Raw genomic sequence first — 13,926 nt, forward strand, 5'->3', positions numbered from 1 at the left:
TTTAGCACGACCGGAATTACTGGATGTATAGTGGGTGTAATGTACGAAAACATATCAATCAATCAATATCAGTAAGTAGAACTCTGAAAATAGTGATAGTGATTCTTTTTTTGGAGAATGTAAACATACTACTTTAAGCTCACCTTTGTGCTGGAGAAACAAGTACTAACCAGGCTACACTATAGGATAAGAAACCACAGTAACTTCTCTTAAAAAGATAATATAGTTCCCTAAAACACAGTTTGAAGAAGTTAGTAAATATTGATACATAAAGCTGTAAGCAGTGGCAGCTTGCTACATATTGAGTGCAGTATGTTACAGCTGATAAGATAACCAAATCATTAAGTGTCCCATACCCATGGCGGTGTTTCATTACACAGTAATTTATAAATACATAAAATTCACCGAGCACTCTAGTATCTCATACTGATTTCATTGTATTGGTTGTGTACCATTGTGTGCTGCAGTGTGTAGAGCAGCATCAAAGAGCTGCATTTTAAACTGTACATATGACTCCATCTAGTGCAGAAGAATGGTTATGACAACACAAAAGTACAACACAAGCTGCACCTAACCACACCTGACAAATGACACTGAAATATAAAAATAATAATAATAAAAAAACTCTCTTTGTACCTTATACCTTTTCTTTTTGTTGTAAGAGAATTTACAGTGAAGAGAATTCTCTGTCTTTAGTAGGTAGTTACTTTTGGAGGAAAAATATTTTCAGCAGATGAAAATCACTGTGGGATTCTTTACTGTCAACGCTGTCAAAGCTGTAACTGCGGCCAAAGGTGCCTTGATTTCCATGAAATGGGAAAAAAAAACTTACAAAAAAAAACAACATAAATTTGTATTGTTTTGTTTTCATGAAATGTTTTGGTTATTCAGTATAAGAAAACCTGAATTAGATTCAGAGATTCAGTGTTGTTAAAAAGACAAACATTTTTTGAGATCAGTGAATATTTGTATAGGCACTGAATATATGACAGTGTAAATGTGAAGAATTTATCTGGACCCTTCAGAAATAATACACAGTGCTACAAGGAGGTAAACTGGTGATTCCTCATCACCTATTGCATATGTCTATTGACTTTGACCAGTTCAACCTAAAGAGTGACTTTTAGAGGCCCAAAGAGGTAAAATGAGAAAAAACTAAGGATACAAAAAAATAAACATGATTTTATAGAGATTAAATATATCTTTTTCTGCTTTCTATCTTGTTAATAATCTCATGACCCCTCAGTTTTACCTATATTCTGAGCCCCAACTTGGAAACCACCGCTGTAAGACCTGGATTGTCAGTGTGTTTCCTGTGGTGACAGACAATAGTCTGCTTTGGGCTAAAATATCCCAGAATGACAAAGGTTTCCTCTGGTAGACGGTTTATACATGTTTTAAATGAGATTCCACCTTTAACATTCAGATTAACATTTGTTGTTAGGGCAATAAAGTTAAATCAACTCCACTTTCACTTTTCCACTTTTGAAAATAGGAACAGTCATACTCTTGAAAGCTCCATCTACATTACAACTATTTAATTTTGGAACAAATGTCCATTTAAGAAACTAAATGTAACAAAGTGAGACACTGTCAATAAAAATATATGAATAGTTTGTTTTTTTAAGAATGAGGAAAAACTGCAAAGGCAGCACAGCCATTGTTTGCCTGAAGAAAATTCCTGCTCGTCATCTGATACATCCTTGTCTTTCAGAGAAGGAAGTGTTTCAAAAATAACCAGTGCAAACTATCCAAATGATATTGTGCATACTGACTCAGTGACACGGCTTACTGGGACACTTAATGGATGAGACCCAGTTAACATTATTTACATCTGTGCTTTTCCTGCTGTAACAAGTCAAAATTCATGCTGTGAAAAGGGTCTATATATAAAAATCCTTATTGGCTAATTGATGTTGTACAGTGTAACTACACAGTTTCACAAAGACTGCCAAGCATAGAGTAAATAACTCTTTATAAACCCTGACAACAGACTTTACACATTCATTTTGCTCACATTTATTTAAATAATAGGATTTTTTCTTTCAACACATTTTTTCACCTATGAAATGATGGAACATACAACTGTAAGGTGTTAATCATATAAGTTGGGTGGTTATTGGTGTCAGTTCCAGTTCGTTTTGCCTACACATACACCAATAAAAAACAGTAATGACAAAGCAATACTCTGTGTCCACATGTTTTATCCACAGATATGATATGATTAGATATGAGGACATCTAATCAAGCATCTGAAATAACCCCAGTATAATGATGATAGGGACACAGAAACATGTATACTGTAACACAGTGGGATCTCCAGACGTTTGGATGCAGTCTCGACCTCGGCTGTAGGCATGGGAGAGTAAAACAGCGAGGTGTGTTAAAAAATGAAAAATTCCAGCATTTGTAGAGAATTCAGGAGGTTCAGGGTAATAAAACAATTGTCTTTAAAGCTGCAGAGTCTGTGTGAGGTCTGTGGCATTTTACAGAGCAGAGGTAGAAACTTCATCTGACTCCCGTTTTGACGTCTGATGGTTTCAGATTTCTCTTCCAAACTGGAGGGATCTGCATCACAACAGGAGACATGACACTTATGACTTGATCTTTAGCCACTTTTCATTTTGAAACTACTGAGTAAAATTATCATCAGTAAATTACATCATGACTTAGGGGTGAGGAGTGGCCTCAGGACATTGTTTTTGTGTCTTACTAGTGGGGGTGTTGATGGCTCCAGATGTCGACCCAGAAATGACAGGAGTCGTCTCCATATCAGCCCGCTGCCCAAGAACATGAAGCCTGTTACCAGCCAGAAAACACGAGGGTCCTGATAATAAAAACCAACAGACAAACACAAAAATATATGCGGGTATAAATATCTAAAAAGGTAAATTGTGCATAGAAAGACATGTTTCCAGACATATACACACAGGGAAACATACTGATATGCATTTTTTTAATTCAGCAGATTAATATTTTTTCTGTAAAATGTCAAAGATAATGACAAAAGCCTATTCGATGCTTTCTGAATCCTAAGTTTTGTCTTTATGTTGCTTAGTTTATCCTAATAACAGTCCAAAAGTCAAAGGCTTACAGAAATATAAAATCAAAACAAGCAAGAAAATCCTCATATTTGAGCGGTTGTAAACAACAACACAATACAACAGTCAAATTCCAAATAGGATATAAAGCTGCCTCACCTCCTCAAAGCATGACGTCAAATTCATTCCAAAGGCCACCCCTATCAGACCGAATAAGGAAAGGGAGAAGGAACCCATTGTCAGCTGCAGATTCAGGCGCATCATCACGTTACGATGGCTAAAACAAAACAGACAACAGATGTAGAACCAGCAAATCATTTTGTTTCAAGAGGAATTGAAATATGTCTCTTATGAGTCAGCTTAATCATTTTCTCTGAATACATTTTAGAGTCAGAGCCAGAATAAAAAAGAGATTTTACAACAACTACACACATTGTAAGTTCCAATATTATCTAAGACATTTCAAACAAGATCCTGTAAATATCAAATATTAGAGATACAAAATTTGGATCATTCAGATATAAGTATCATTTTGAAGCAGCTCCATTTACAGGTGAGTTATCCAAAAATACGTATCCACACACTGTATGTATACATACTGTACACCCAGTGTGCGTGTGTGTACCTGTCCAGATTGATAAAGATGACACTCTCAGAGTCGTCTATCAGCCCCTTCAGTTCTCTGGTCTTGTTCCCCATCTCTTCAGCCTGTATGGATCAGTTCACAGTCACTGTATGAACTCTCAGCCACAATCAACACACTCTCACTCACTGTACATGACATTTAACACTGTATTTCGGTGCTTTTGATATTAAAACAAATAAAACAGTTCACACTAGTGTACGGGTTAAACAACACAATAAAGGTTTATTACATTAAATAGAAACGTTCACATAAAGACAAAAAAAAATGTTAAGTCTGGTCAGGTCCAGTTTGAAAATCTCCTTCCAGCTATAATTCTGCCTCAGTGGGCTCAGTGCACTGCAGGTGAGTTCAAAATTTTTCATTCATTCATGTACTTGTTATCAGGAATTTAATCATTTTAACTGTTATTGTTTCAATTTAAAAGTGAAAATGGAAAAGTGAAATAAAAATACCTGCATATAGTAATTTTCCAGTAACAGTTCCATCTCCTCAGCATGGTCAATGCCCAAACTGCTCTCCTCACTAGAAAGGCAGACAGACATATATTCATAAAAATAAAAAATAAAAGTTCTGTTTAAGAAAAGACTTAGTTAGTTAGTTATCAAAACCTTCAGCAATCAGTATAAGCATTTATATTTTGGAAATGCTTAACCTCTTCATATACTTTTGAGGAAAAAAAGGAGCATTTTAATGTCAAACTTTTTTTCTCCAATCATAAAACTGAAAATACTTCTGCATTATTCTAAAGAACAAGAATGACAATTGTTGACCATTTTAATATCTCAAAATACATCTGAAATTTTAGTTAGTAAAATCAGTCCTTGTCTTGAGCAGCCTGACAATACAGATCTTAATTATCATATCCAAAAATCAGCAGGCCTCACCCAAAGACAGTTTTATATTGCCCTCCTATATATTTCTTTTTCCAATGAGGTCTCCTCATTCCTGTGTTTTGAGTCGGATTCAACAAACTGTAACCTTGTCGTAAATCACTCGAGTAAACATGATGACTGAAGAGAGCAAAGAGCAAAAGGAAGAATTTCAAACGTATCATGCTTCAAGTCCTGCTACCGAAAATCACCAGGAAAAAAAAAATAACAAAAGAGTTTAACCCTGCTGCATTAGTGGACCCGCGACGATGAGAAATTATTAATACTGCTGCCGTCACATCAACCCCGTGTATAGCATACAACAAAGTGTCGATGGTTTGACGTTAAGTTAGAAGGTAAACAGACCATAAAACTGAAATTATTATTTTTTTTAATTATTCTTATTTGTGTTTATTTTAATGTCGGTAACGTATTTAAACAAACGTATTTTCGTATTTAAACAAATCCGTCACCTTTACGGCATTACTATTCATAAATCAAGCTGATGTTTTTCTCCATGTCAAGAAAGAGAAAAACACACCTTTTGTAATGAGGCATTTGAACCTCTCATTTGGATCTAACCAAAGAAAACATTGTAAATATCAGACAATAATTGAATTAATTTAACAAGTTGTCTTAAATCACTTTTGTATCCCATAAAAAATAAAAAAAATAAAAAAAAACTCCTGCCATGAGGTTTATTGTGTAAGAGGCCCAGTCATCCCGTTGGTAAATGATACCACTTCCTTTCATCTGACCGCGTGGCCTAATGGATAAGGCGTCTGACTTCGGATCAGAAGATTGAGGGTTCGAGTCCCTTCGTGGTCGCATTTTCGTTTCCTCTTCAGGTTATGTCTGTAGTTTCATTATGTGTTGTGCACCCTCTTGCTTTAGCCTTAATACTATATTTGGGCTCCTGAGGACATACTTAATATTGTTCTATCACAATGATGCAGAAAAACATCAGTTGAAGAGGAAGCATACTTTGACACCTTGGGGGAATCAACAAAGTCTTATCCTTTCTTATCTTTCACTGCAGCCACTGACTGGGCCTTTATATAAGCTTTTAAGAGAACTGCTTTTAGGATTCATTTAAATGTATGTTAGTGCATGTGTAACATACAAAACTCGTGGGTCTGTCCACTTAGTCAGACAGAGCTCTTCAATCATCTCGTCCTCATCCAAAATCTTCAGCAAGGAGTCCTTAAAAACTTTTATGTCCGTTTCCAACTCTGATAAACTGTCAGAGGTACAAGAGAGACAGACAATATATGTAACTTACAAGGTCTGACACTGGCATGGTTGTAAATATAGAGTGCATGTTGTTGACCTTGAAAACTCCATACAAGGATCCAAGGACAAAAAGCAATGACAGTGACTTCAAAATTTAATTGTAGAGTATTTTTGAGAGAAGAAACTGAATTGTTATGCTAACATGTTATGACCAAGAAGATAATTGACCTAGTTCCTAATCTACCTTTGTTGCATTTACAAACTATGTCAATGTGTATAGTTGTGTGCTTTACCTCTTGCTGTTCTGCAGCAGTATATGCAGCTTACTTCTATCCGCAGAAAGGATTTTAGGATCCACTAGTGATTCCAGTACGTCCAATATTACTGGTTCAACTTCATTCAGCCTGTTTTGTAGAGTGTTTACCTATTGACATAGAAGACACAAATGTACACCAGCCTTCACCTTATCTCGAAAAATAATCGAATGCATTTTACTCAGAGGTTTTATCTGGGTTAGAACAAACTTAAACACACAGACACACAGAGTTAGGGTTAGGGTTCTCTTATCTGTCTCACCTTGTGCTGCAGTATGGCCTCCAGTGCTCTGAACTCAAAGGGCAGAGAGTGCGTCTGTGAAGCTAGCTGAGGGGCAAGCTCCAGCACCAACCAGCGTTCCAATCCCAGACCACGAAAATCCAACACCAAGAGGGACTGCGGGGTCACAATGGCTTTCAGAGACTGTGGAGACAGAGAATCTATGTTAGAAAGCACTGAAATATGTACCCTGATCCCCAGTACTGGAAGCTTGCACCAGTTATGCACATCTTCATTCACTTTTTCAAGATATTTGTAAAGGATTAAATTGTTTTGAAAGTTTGAAATTACCTGAATTTCTTCAGCAACTGACACATGGCTTTTTAGTAATAGGTTTATCAACATTAAATTTCGTATGTTAGTGTGAATGTGTCTGTGCATCCATGGCTGTGTATAAAGATCTCCATTTAGAAAACTACAGGCCCAATAGCTGACTGATCTCTAAGGCCACAGCTGGATATCCAACACAGCTACACCTATAAGGATCAGCAATCGCATTCTGCATCCTGGGCCTCAAGCAGCATTCACACGCAGCCAGTATTTGACCGAGGCTTGTCAGTGTCCCTCAGTCAGCAGAGGCAGACAGCCCTGAGCACAGAAAGCTTTCAGTACTTCAGGTAATGGCACCGGCACTGCTCTGTATTCGTGTTTTAGTTTGTTTAGCACATAATCAATTACAGAACCACAAGCATGCTGTTAGACAAATTTAACTTAACAGGTACATTACTGTAGGCTACTTGATTCATTAGTCACCTACCCCCTTGTTTGTTTACTTGTTTGTCTTTCTAACAGTCACAGTAGTTTTTTTTTCATTTAAATATTAGACAGAAATACAGTTTCAATGCTTTCTGTTCTAAAGATGTTTAGATACACAATGTATTGAAATGTTTACATCAATTCCTCCATCCCATATTGATTTAAAAATGAAATGTAATACAAACAGGCCTGACTCCAGCCCTGCATCTTTATTGTTTAGCAGTCTAATAAAGTAAAAGCATTTGTCTTATTATTATGCTAATGCATTTTAATTTTAAATGTGACCCATTAGACAGAGGAGATATTATAAAAACATGAGTTTACATCATCCATGCAGGAGAAAAATAAGACATGAGAGACAAGTAAGGAAAAGAAAAAAAAATACAGAAAAAAGATACCAGGATAATAAGTTAAATTACTAGACCTTTGCCTATTTATCATACATATTACTACATTACATACTATTTTTTTTACTTACATCTTTTATATTATTAAAATTGATAATTGGTGACTAAATTGCTACTTTCAAGAACATCATAGCTGTGAAGCTGCTCTGTCTCTGCCTGCTGCTGCCTCTGTTGTTGTCAAAAAACAAACATGTCTCACATCTGCCTCCAGTTGCAACAAGTGCATCCAGTCTGGCCCAGAGTGCGCTTGGTGCACCGCCCCTCATTCTCACGTTTGCTGTCATAGCTTGAAGGGGCTGCAGAGAGCAGGCTGTTGTAAAAGTTATGTGTATAACCCTCAGGGCATGGTGCAGACTGTCAAGAATGACATTAGTAAGTTTACTAGTTTAAAGATCCACTATAAAACAGGACAAGGCTGTCAGATAAAACCCGTCTTATCAGCTTAAATCACAGGAAGAAAAAACAAAAAACAAAAACACAGGGCAGATTTAATAAGACTGAGATAAGGATGGTAAGAATGTGCTAAAGCAAAAAGCATGTTATTCAATAATGCTATAATATGAAAAATCCCTTGTTAAAAAAAATAAATAAATGAGTATAATTTGTTGTCCTAGGCCAGTGTGACTACACAGGAAACAGTGAAAGAAAGCAGTGGCCATGGCGGTCTGGTGAGTGGTCGATGTGAGTGCTATGAATCTTACACTGGACAGCACTGCACGAGCGACATTCACTCATTCTCTTCACCCAATGAAGACTCTGGCCCAAACGCTCTGGTGTGCAGGGGCAGGGGGCAGTGTGTGGGGTACTTCTGTGAGTGCAAGAAGCAAGTAAACCCAACAGAGAGATACCACGGTGGGTATGAGAAGCGATAATTTGAACACTGAATTTGAAGTGTAGTAGTGTCTTCCCTTTCATCTCTGCATAATTACAGAAAATAGATTGATATTTAAAAGACTTATCCAACAGAATTTGTGGAGCCATGGGAAGTGCAAGTGCAAACAGTGCATTTATGATAACGACTGAAATGTTGAAGCCAGCAGCTTCTCCTCGGAAACTGCCTCCTGTACGGCAACAAACCAGCAGCTGTGTAACGGTAAAGAGATGTGTCAGTGTTGAACATGTTAATGTGGGCCACTCTGTGAAGGCCTGACCAGTACACAGAGGGTTAGGCTGTGGCACAAGGGAGCAGACAGTGATGAAAGGTGTCCAGTTGTGTTTGCTGTCTTATATGTAACTAATGCTCCATGTCAGCATCATGCATTGAGTTTTAGTTCACTTCTTATTTAGTTTTAAGGTTTTTTCCTTCTGTTGACAGCCCTTTTAATTTAATTTTTTCTGAGAAATAGGCAAATAAAATAATCTACAACCTTGAAAACAATGTAATGATGCTATGCCTTAAAACCTTTATCTCCACATATTTTACTGCACTATATCCATCCACCTGATGGCCATGAAAGAAAAACTATTATTATTATCAATAGTTTGGCTTAAGACTTGGTCACAGAATGTTACCTAATCAAGAGCCAGATCAAATAGCATACCTCCATTCGTATGATAATGCAGTTGTTTCTCGCAGTGAGGCTGGTACTGTGCTGAAAGCGAAGGTCTCTGGCCTGAAGACTTAGCTCCTGGCAAAGTTCTGTTTTCTTTTTCTCTGTAAAAGAAAAAATAAATCACTTCAGTAAGAAGAGCAGGGGAGAGGGTAATAATATAGACACCCTCCTGTTTCATGTGTTTATTGACTTCACATAGGACAGGACTCTACACCAAAAGCAGAGGAACATATCATATATACTGCTTTCAGCATTTTCTTTATAAAGAGCAAAAATAAAAAAAACTTATAAAACAACTCTGGTTGAACAGAGTGAGGGAGCTAACACAAACCATTAGGGGATGTTCACACCACAGGTCACAGCAGGAGTAGCACAGTGACACAGCAGTGGTGACAAACAGTGTTGTCTCCAACTGTGCATGGCTAAGATTAATATGTGGACATACTGAAAATGATACCTGCACTCTGGTGAGAGTGGTGACATCAAAGGATAAAAGAGATAACCAAAAATCAGTCTCAATGGCGACCATGATTTTTCTCATCAAATGAAAGACAGAAAGAAAGTCAGTCAAAGATTAGTTAGATTAATTTTTCAAAACTTACCAAACGATGTCACATTTCCCTCTTGGTCAAACTTCATCTGTGGAATAAATAAAAAAGAAACTGATCACTTACCTCAAGTAAGTAGTCAAACTATCAGTTTTAATGTATTTCAATATATAAAATGTACAACAGTAGATTCATAGCTGTTTGAGAAGATGTGTGCAAAATCTAGATGAAATCTACTCTGCATCAGTTTCTCTAAAAGCATATTGACATTAAGTATATCTAACTCAGATTTAACAGTAATAACTACTGTTCAGTAACCACTGAAATGTTTTTAGCTGACTGCACCTGATACATCTCTTACCACAACAAAAGCTGGAGGCACACTGGAAAGAGGGGCATCTGTCACTCTGCCGCGGATAAAGGACACTGTTCAACAAAAGACGAAGGTAAACCACATGAGAAGGAAGATATTTCACTCATAAAGCTGGACGAATGCAGCTATAGAGTTTTAAGAAAGGCAAAAAGTTCTATTCATTTTTACTTCTTTGGCTGCAGCAATAAAGAGAATTTGAATCATATTAATATACCGAGCTCTATAATTGATGAGACCCGAACACTGTTATTTCAGTGGCTCAACACTCATGTACTTATTTTAAAAGTTAAATTATTATGTTAAAGGGTTAATTGGCTACAGGTTCAGAGAGTTTTCAAGGATACTCGATTTAGTAGAAACCTTCACCTCTCAATGTGCAAAAGCAGTAGGGGAAATTCACATTTACAGTAGAGTCACTACAAAAAATGGCAAATTAATTGTATGTAAAAAAAAAAAAAAAAAAAAAAGAAAAACAATCCCGCAGTGAAATAAGTGAAAGAAATTAGATTCTTCATCACCCTACAATGCCTCCTTACTTTTCAATATAAGTCTTACAGGGTTCTGCTTTGATACGATTTCATCATATGTAAATAATATAAAACAAGATGCAATACAATGTTATAATGGGTAGAAACAGGTAGACGTCTTAATTACATATAACAGGACTGATTCAAAGGTTGACATTAGGTCTTTGCTACACCGTAACTGATTCTTCATGCTTCTAATGCCCCTATACAGTTAAAAAAAACTATTTACATTTAGTCTCACCTACAGTTACAGCTTACTTACTGATACTGATATTTATATTTGAGAGTTCAAAAAGAAATTGGACAACAATATATCACTGATATTTTTTTTTTTCATTAATACATGACATACACAAACATGTTAGGTTATTCAAGCTGTGACTAAGCTATAAACCTTGTAATTGTCATTGCTCTCTGGTGGACAAAATATGTGATGAAGTCCCTCTTTCTAATTTGGCTTCAACAAACTGGAACATCTGCACTGCAAAATATTGTTACTTATCCACAGACACACACGCTTATTCCACTATATTTAAGATAGATGTATAAAAATATGGTTAACTGTTAAAAGGCTGCACAGTGTAAGATCAGCATATGTCTTTAAAATATGAATTCTGATGAATGAATACCAGTCTAACTCACCTGTGATTGTGAGATCACCTGTCACCTGTTAATCTATCTAACTATCACTACTGTCTCTCATGCTTACCAGGCCATGTTGCACCTCCTTGAAGCAGATTCTCCTTCCCCGCAGAAGACTGAGATTTTCTGGGTCGATGCCTTGTACCAACATCACTGTAGCTCCTGCTGTACAAAGCCAGTTTTTTATTTCCAAGTGGCACAGTGCACTCCACAGGGCAGGGCACTGTACGAGCCCGACAAAGGATGAGGGTTCCAGTGTCACCAAGTCTTGAGGGAAAAGCACTGACAGAACAGAAAAGGCGCTTTGGATAGAGGTTCCCAGGTAGATACATCCTTGTGCAGTTCACACAGCCAGCCTGCAGCACTCTGTGCAGCTTCATCTTCACACCACCACAACACACAGCCTGCACACCGACTGTAATAGTGGCTTTAGAGAGCCGATGTTCAGCTCAGATGCTCAGCTTGAATACAGGTATGGTGTGAAGAGCTCTGAGTGTGAAATCCTCGAGTCATCTCATTGGTGGTCCCTCAGTGCCCTCCAGCTGTTTGTGAGCCCAGAGTCCACATCCGCAGGAACAACAAGAAGGAAAAGCCCTAACATGATAGTTAGAGGACAGAGCAAATATTTGTTAACGTGGCGTCTTGTGATGGTGGGCGAGTGCTGCCTTAGCTCGGCTACTTTCCAACTTTCCTCACGATGTTTTCAAAAGTGATGTGCAGCTCCTTCGTGTTATGCTAGTTACCCTAGCTGACAGTTGCAGGACAGCTCGTGCTCTCAGCAGTTATCCATTAAAATTCGTGCTGACATTAAACAGAGACACACGTGACACATTTCAGTTACCTGCCGCCAACCACAGACGGTCCTGAACCAAAACAAACTCTTGTATTTTAGTCCGAAAACGTAGTTCCTCGGGTTAGCATTATGTGAGGGGGACTTGCAATAGCACCGTACCTAACCATAATGCACCGCGGTTACCAGACCCCACTGCCAAAGATCGTCTATACAGAAGTGAATCACTCCGACTGCGTTTAACACAGAGTGAATGGTCCATGAAGTGCAAACTATTATCTCCAGTAGCTTTGTTGGTGAGCTAACTGGATCTGCATTAACACCATCGTAATCTAAACAGCTCTTTATTTTTATGTTTTTCCTAAATATTGACACAATGAGAGACATGCAGCAGCTGATCGATTTTTATTATGGCAGAGATGGGCTCCATCTAACTTCTCACAGACCTAAGAGCTACTTTAATCTTTGTGAATGACAAAAAACTGCTGAAGACCAAACTCAAATCTCGAATCTAGAAACTCGAACCTCAAAGCAAGGACCATATATTTATATACAGTCTATGGGACCAACACTTAGTTTTAGTTTCTCCTGACTCAGCCAGTGAGGTGTTACTTTTAGTCTTAGGATACATACTGTACCTGATATGTACAAAGCTTCAGAAAATTGTTTTATTGTGTCACACACAGCCCTCAGTCCAACAGTATCAGGTCTCCAGAGCAGAGGTGTCATGGCTGCATCACATCAGTCATCACATTTTATATGTGCTCCAATCATGGATGTATTATAAGACCTATAAGGAAGGTCTTATAATACATCCATGGGTCCAATACATTGTAGCATGCTTGAGAGAAACTGTACTGATGTACTTCTCTTACAGTTACGTTAACAATAATAATTGATGCTCTACTGTGTATTCTATGATCTATAATATTTGGAATATTATTCATATAAATCCTAAATGAGTTCAAGGAGGATAAAGTGACAATTTCCTGTAAAATGTTTGTATGGTCATGAAACAGTTAAATTATTTTATATTTCCCAAACCAAGTGTTCAACCTAAAACTGAAACATTTTCATAAAAAGTTTACTGGTGTCATGTCATTGTCTTTCAGACTCACCAACACACAGATGAGCTAATAAAATAATTATCAAACTTTTGATGATTAATATATGTGAGATTAATGTGAACATGAGGAAGAATCACACTAACATGTTCATTTTAGTGTATTCGTGCTGAAACCATCCTGTCATGAACTTCCCCATGTTGCACAGATAGTGTATGTGTTGGAACAGATCTTCTGTGGTTCAACTAATACATATATGACGTATAATATTTTTAAAACATGTCTTCAAATGTTTGCCAGTTGGCTAATGGGGAAAGGAGCATAACACATGTAGAATGTCTGGTGTTGTGTGTTTTCAGTTACAAACCAACAGTAGAAACAGTAGATGAAAAACATCCCTGGCTTGGTTATTGAAACAGTCCACGACAGATATTATGTCACCAGAAGCTGACTCAGTATTTAAGAAGCTTCATGTTATTGTGACGGAGGGTAGGTGATCTCACAGAACACAGTATCATTGCAGATGTGATTATTTTATTAAATTCATCATGACACCAAACAAAGAAAGTGCAGGTCAAAAAGTGTATAAAATAGTGCCTATTAACTTAACAATATGTGTGGACTATATGGACAAAATTAACATCTTCATTATTTTTTTTCATATCAAAATAAAAATATATTAGGTGTGTTATGTATAATACTTCAAAACCAAAGAGTTCAAAGTTGCATTTTTAACAGTAAAACCTTCTAGTCAAATGAAAATCAAAACAAATTGAATTAGAACATTGACAATATTTATTAATAGTAAGAGATGTCAGTATGTAAGATGTCATACTGTGTCAGATTTCTGAATTATACATGAGGTATTATAATAATAATATAA

General features: G+C 37.0%; 1 protein-coding gene and 1 non-coding gene across 2 annotated transcripts; one reads left to right on the forward strand and one right to left on the reverse strand.

Annotated features, from left to right (window-relative positions):
- Window positions 1-1,956: 1,956 nt before the first annotated feature.
- mrs2 (magnesium transporter MRS2) lies at window positions 1,957-12,154 on the reverse strand. Its single transcript, XM_071470121.1, has 12 exons — window positions 11,257-12,154; window positions 10,009-10,073; window positions 9,702-9,738; window positions 9,088-9,200; window positions 6,366-6,527; window positions 6,083-6,213; window positions 5,680-5,796; window positions 4,140-4,209; window positions 3,667-3,749; window positions 3,201-3,318; window positions 2,714-2,827; window positions 1,957-2,568 (listed from the first exon to the last, which is right to left on the reverse strand). Exons 1-12 carry the CDS (start codon window positions 11,567-11,569, stop codon window positions 2,509-2,511), a joined length of 1,383 nt encoding a protein of 460 aa, XP_071326222.1. The 5' UTR covers window positions 11,570-12,154; the 3' UTR covers window positions 1,957-2,508.
- On the forward strand, window positions 5,312-5,384 carry trnar-ucg (transfer RNA arginine (anticodon UCG)). The gene has a single exon. It is a non-coding gene; the product is annotated as a tRNA-Arg (tRNA).
- Window positions 12,155-13,926: the final 1,772 nt, after the last annotated feature.

This window comes from Trachinotus anak, unplaced genomic scaffold (assembly GCF_046630095.1).
Source record: "Trachinotus anak isolate AG129_WGS33_773 ecotype Australia unplaced genomic scaffold, CSIRO_AGI_Tana_v1 ptg000032l, whole genome shotgun sequence".
Classification (NCBI taxonomy): domain Eukaryota; kingdom Metazoa; phylum Chordata; class Actinopteri; order Carangiformes; family Carangidae; genus Trachinotus; species Trachinotus anak.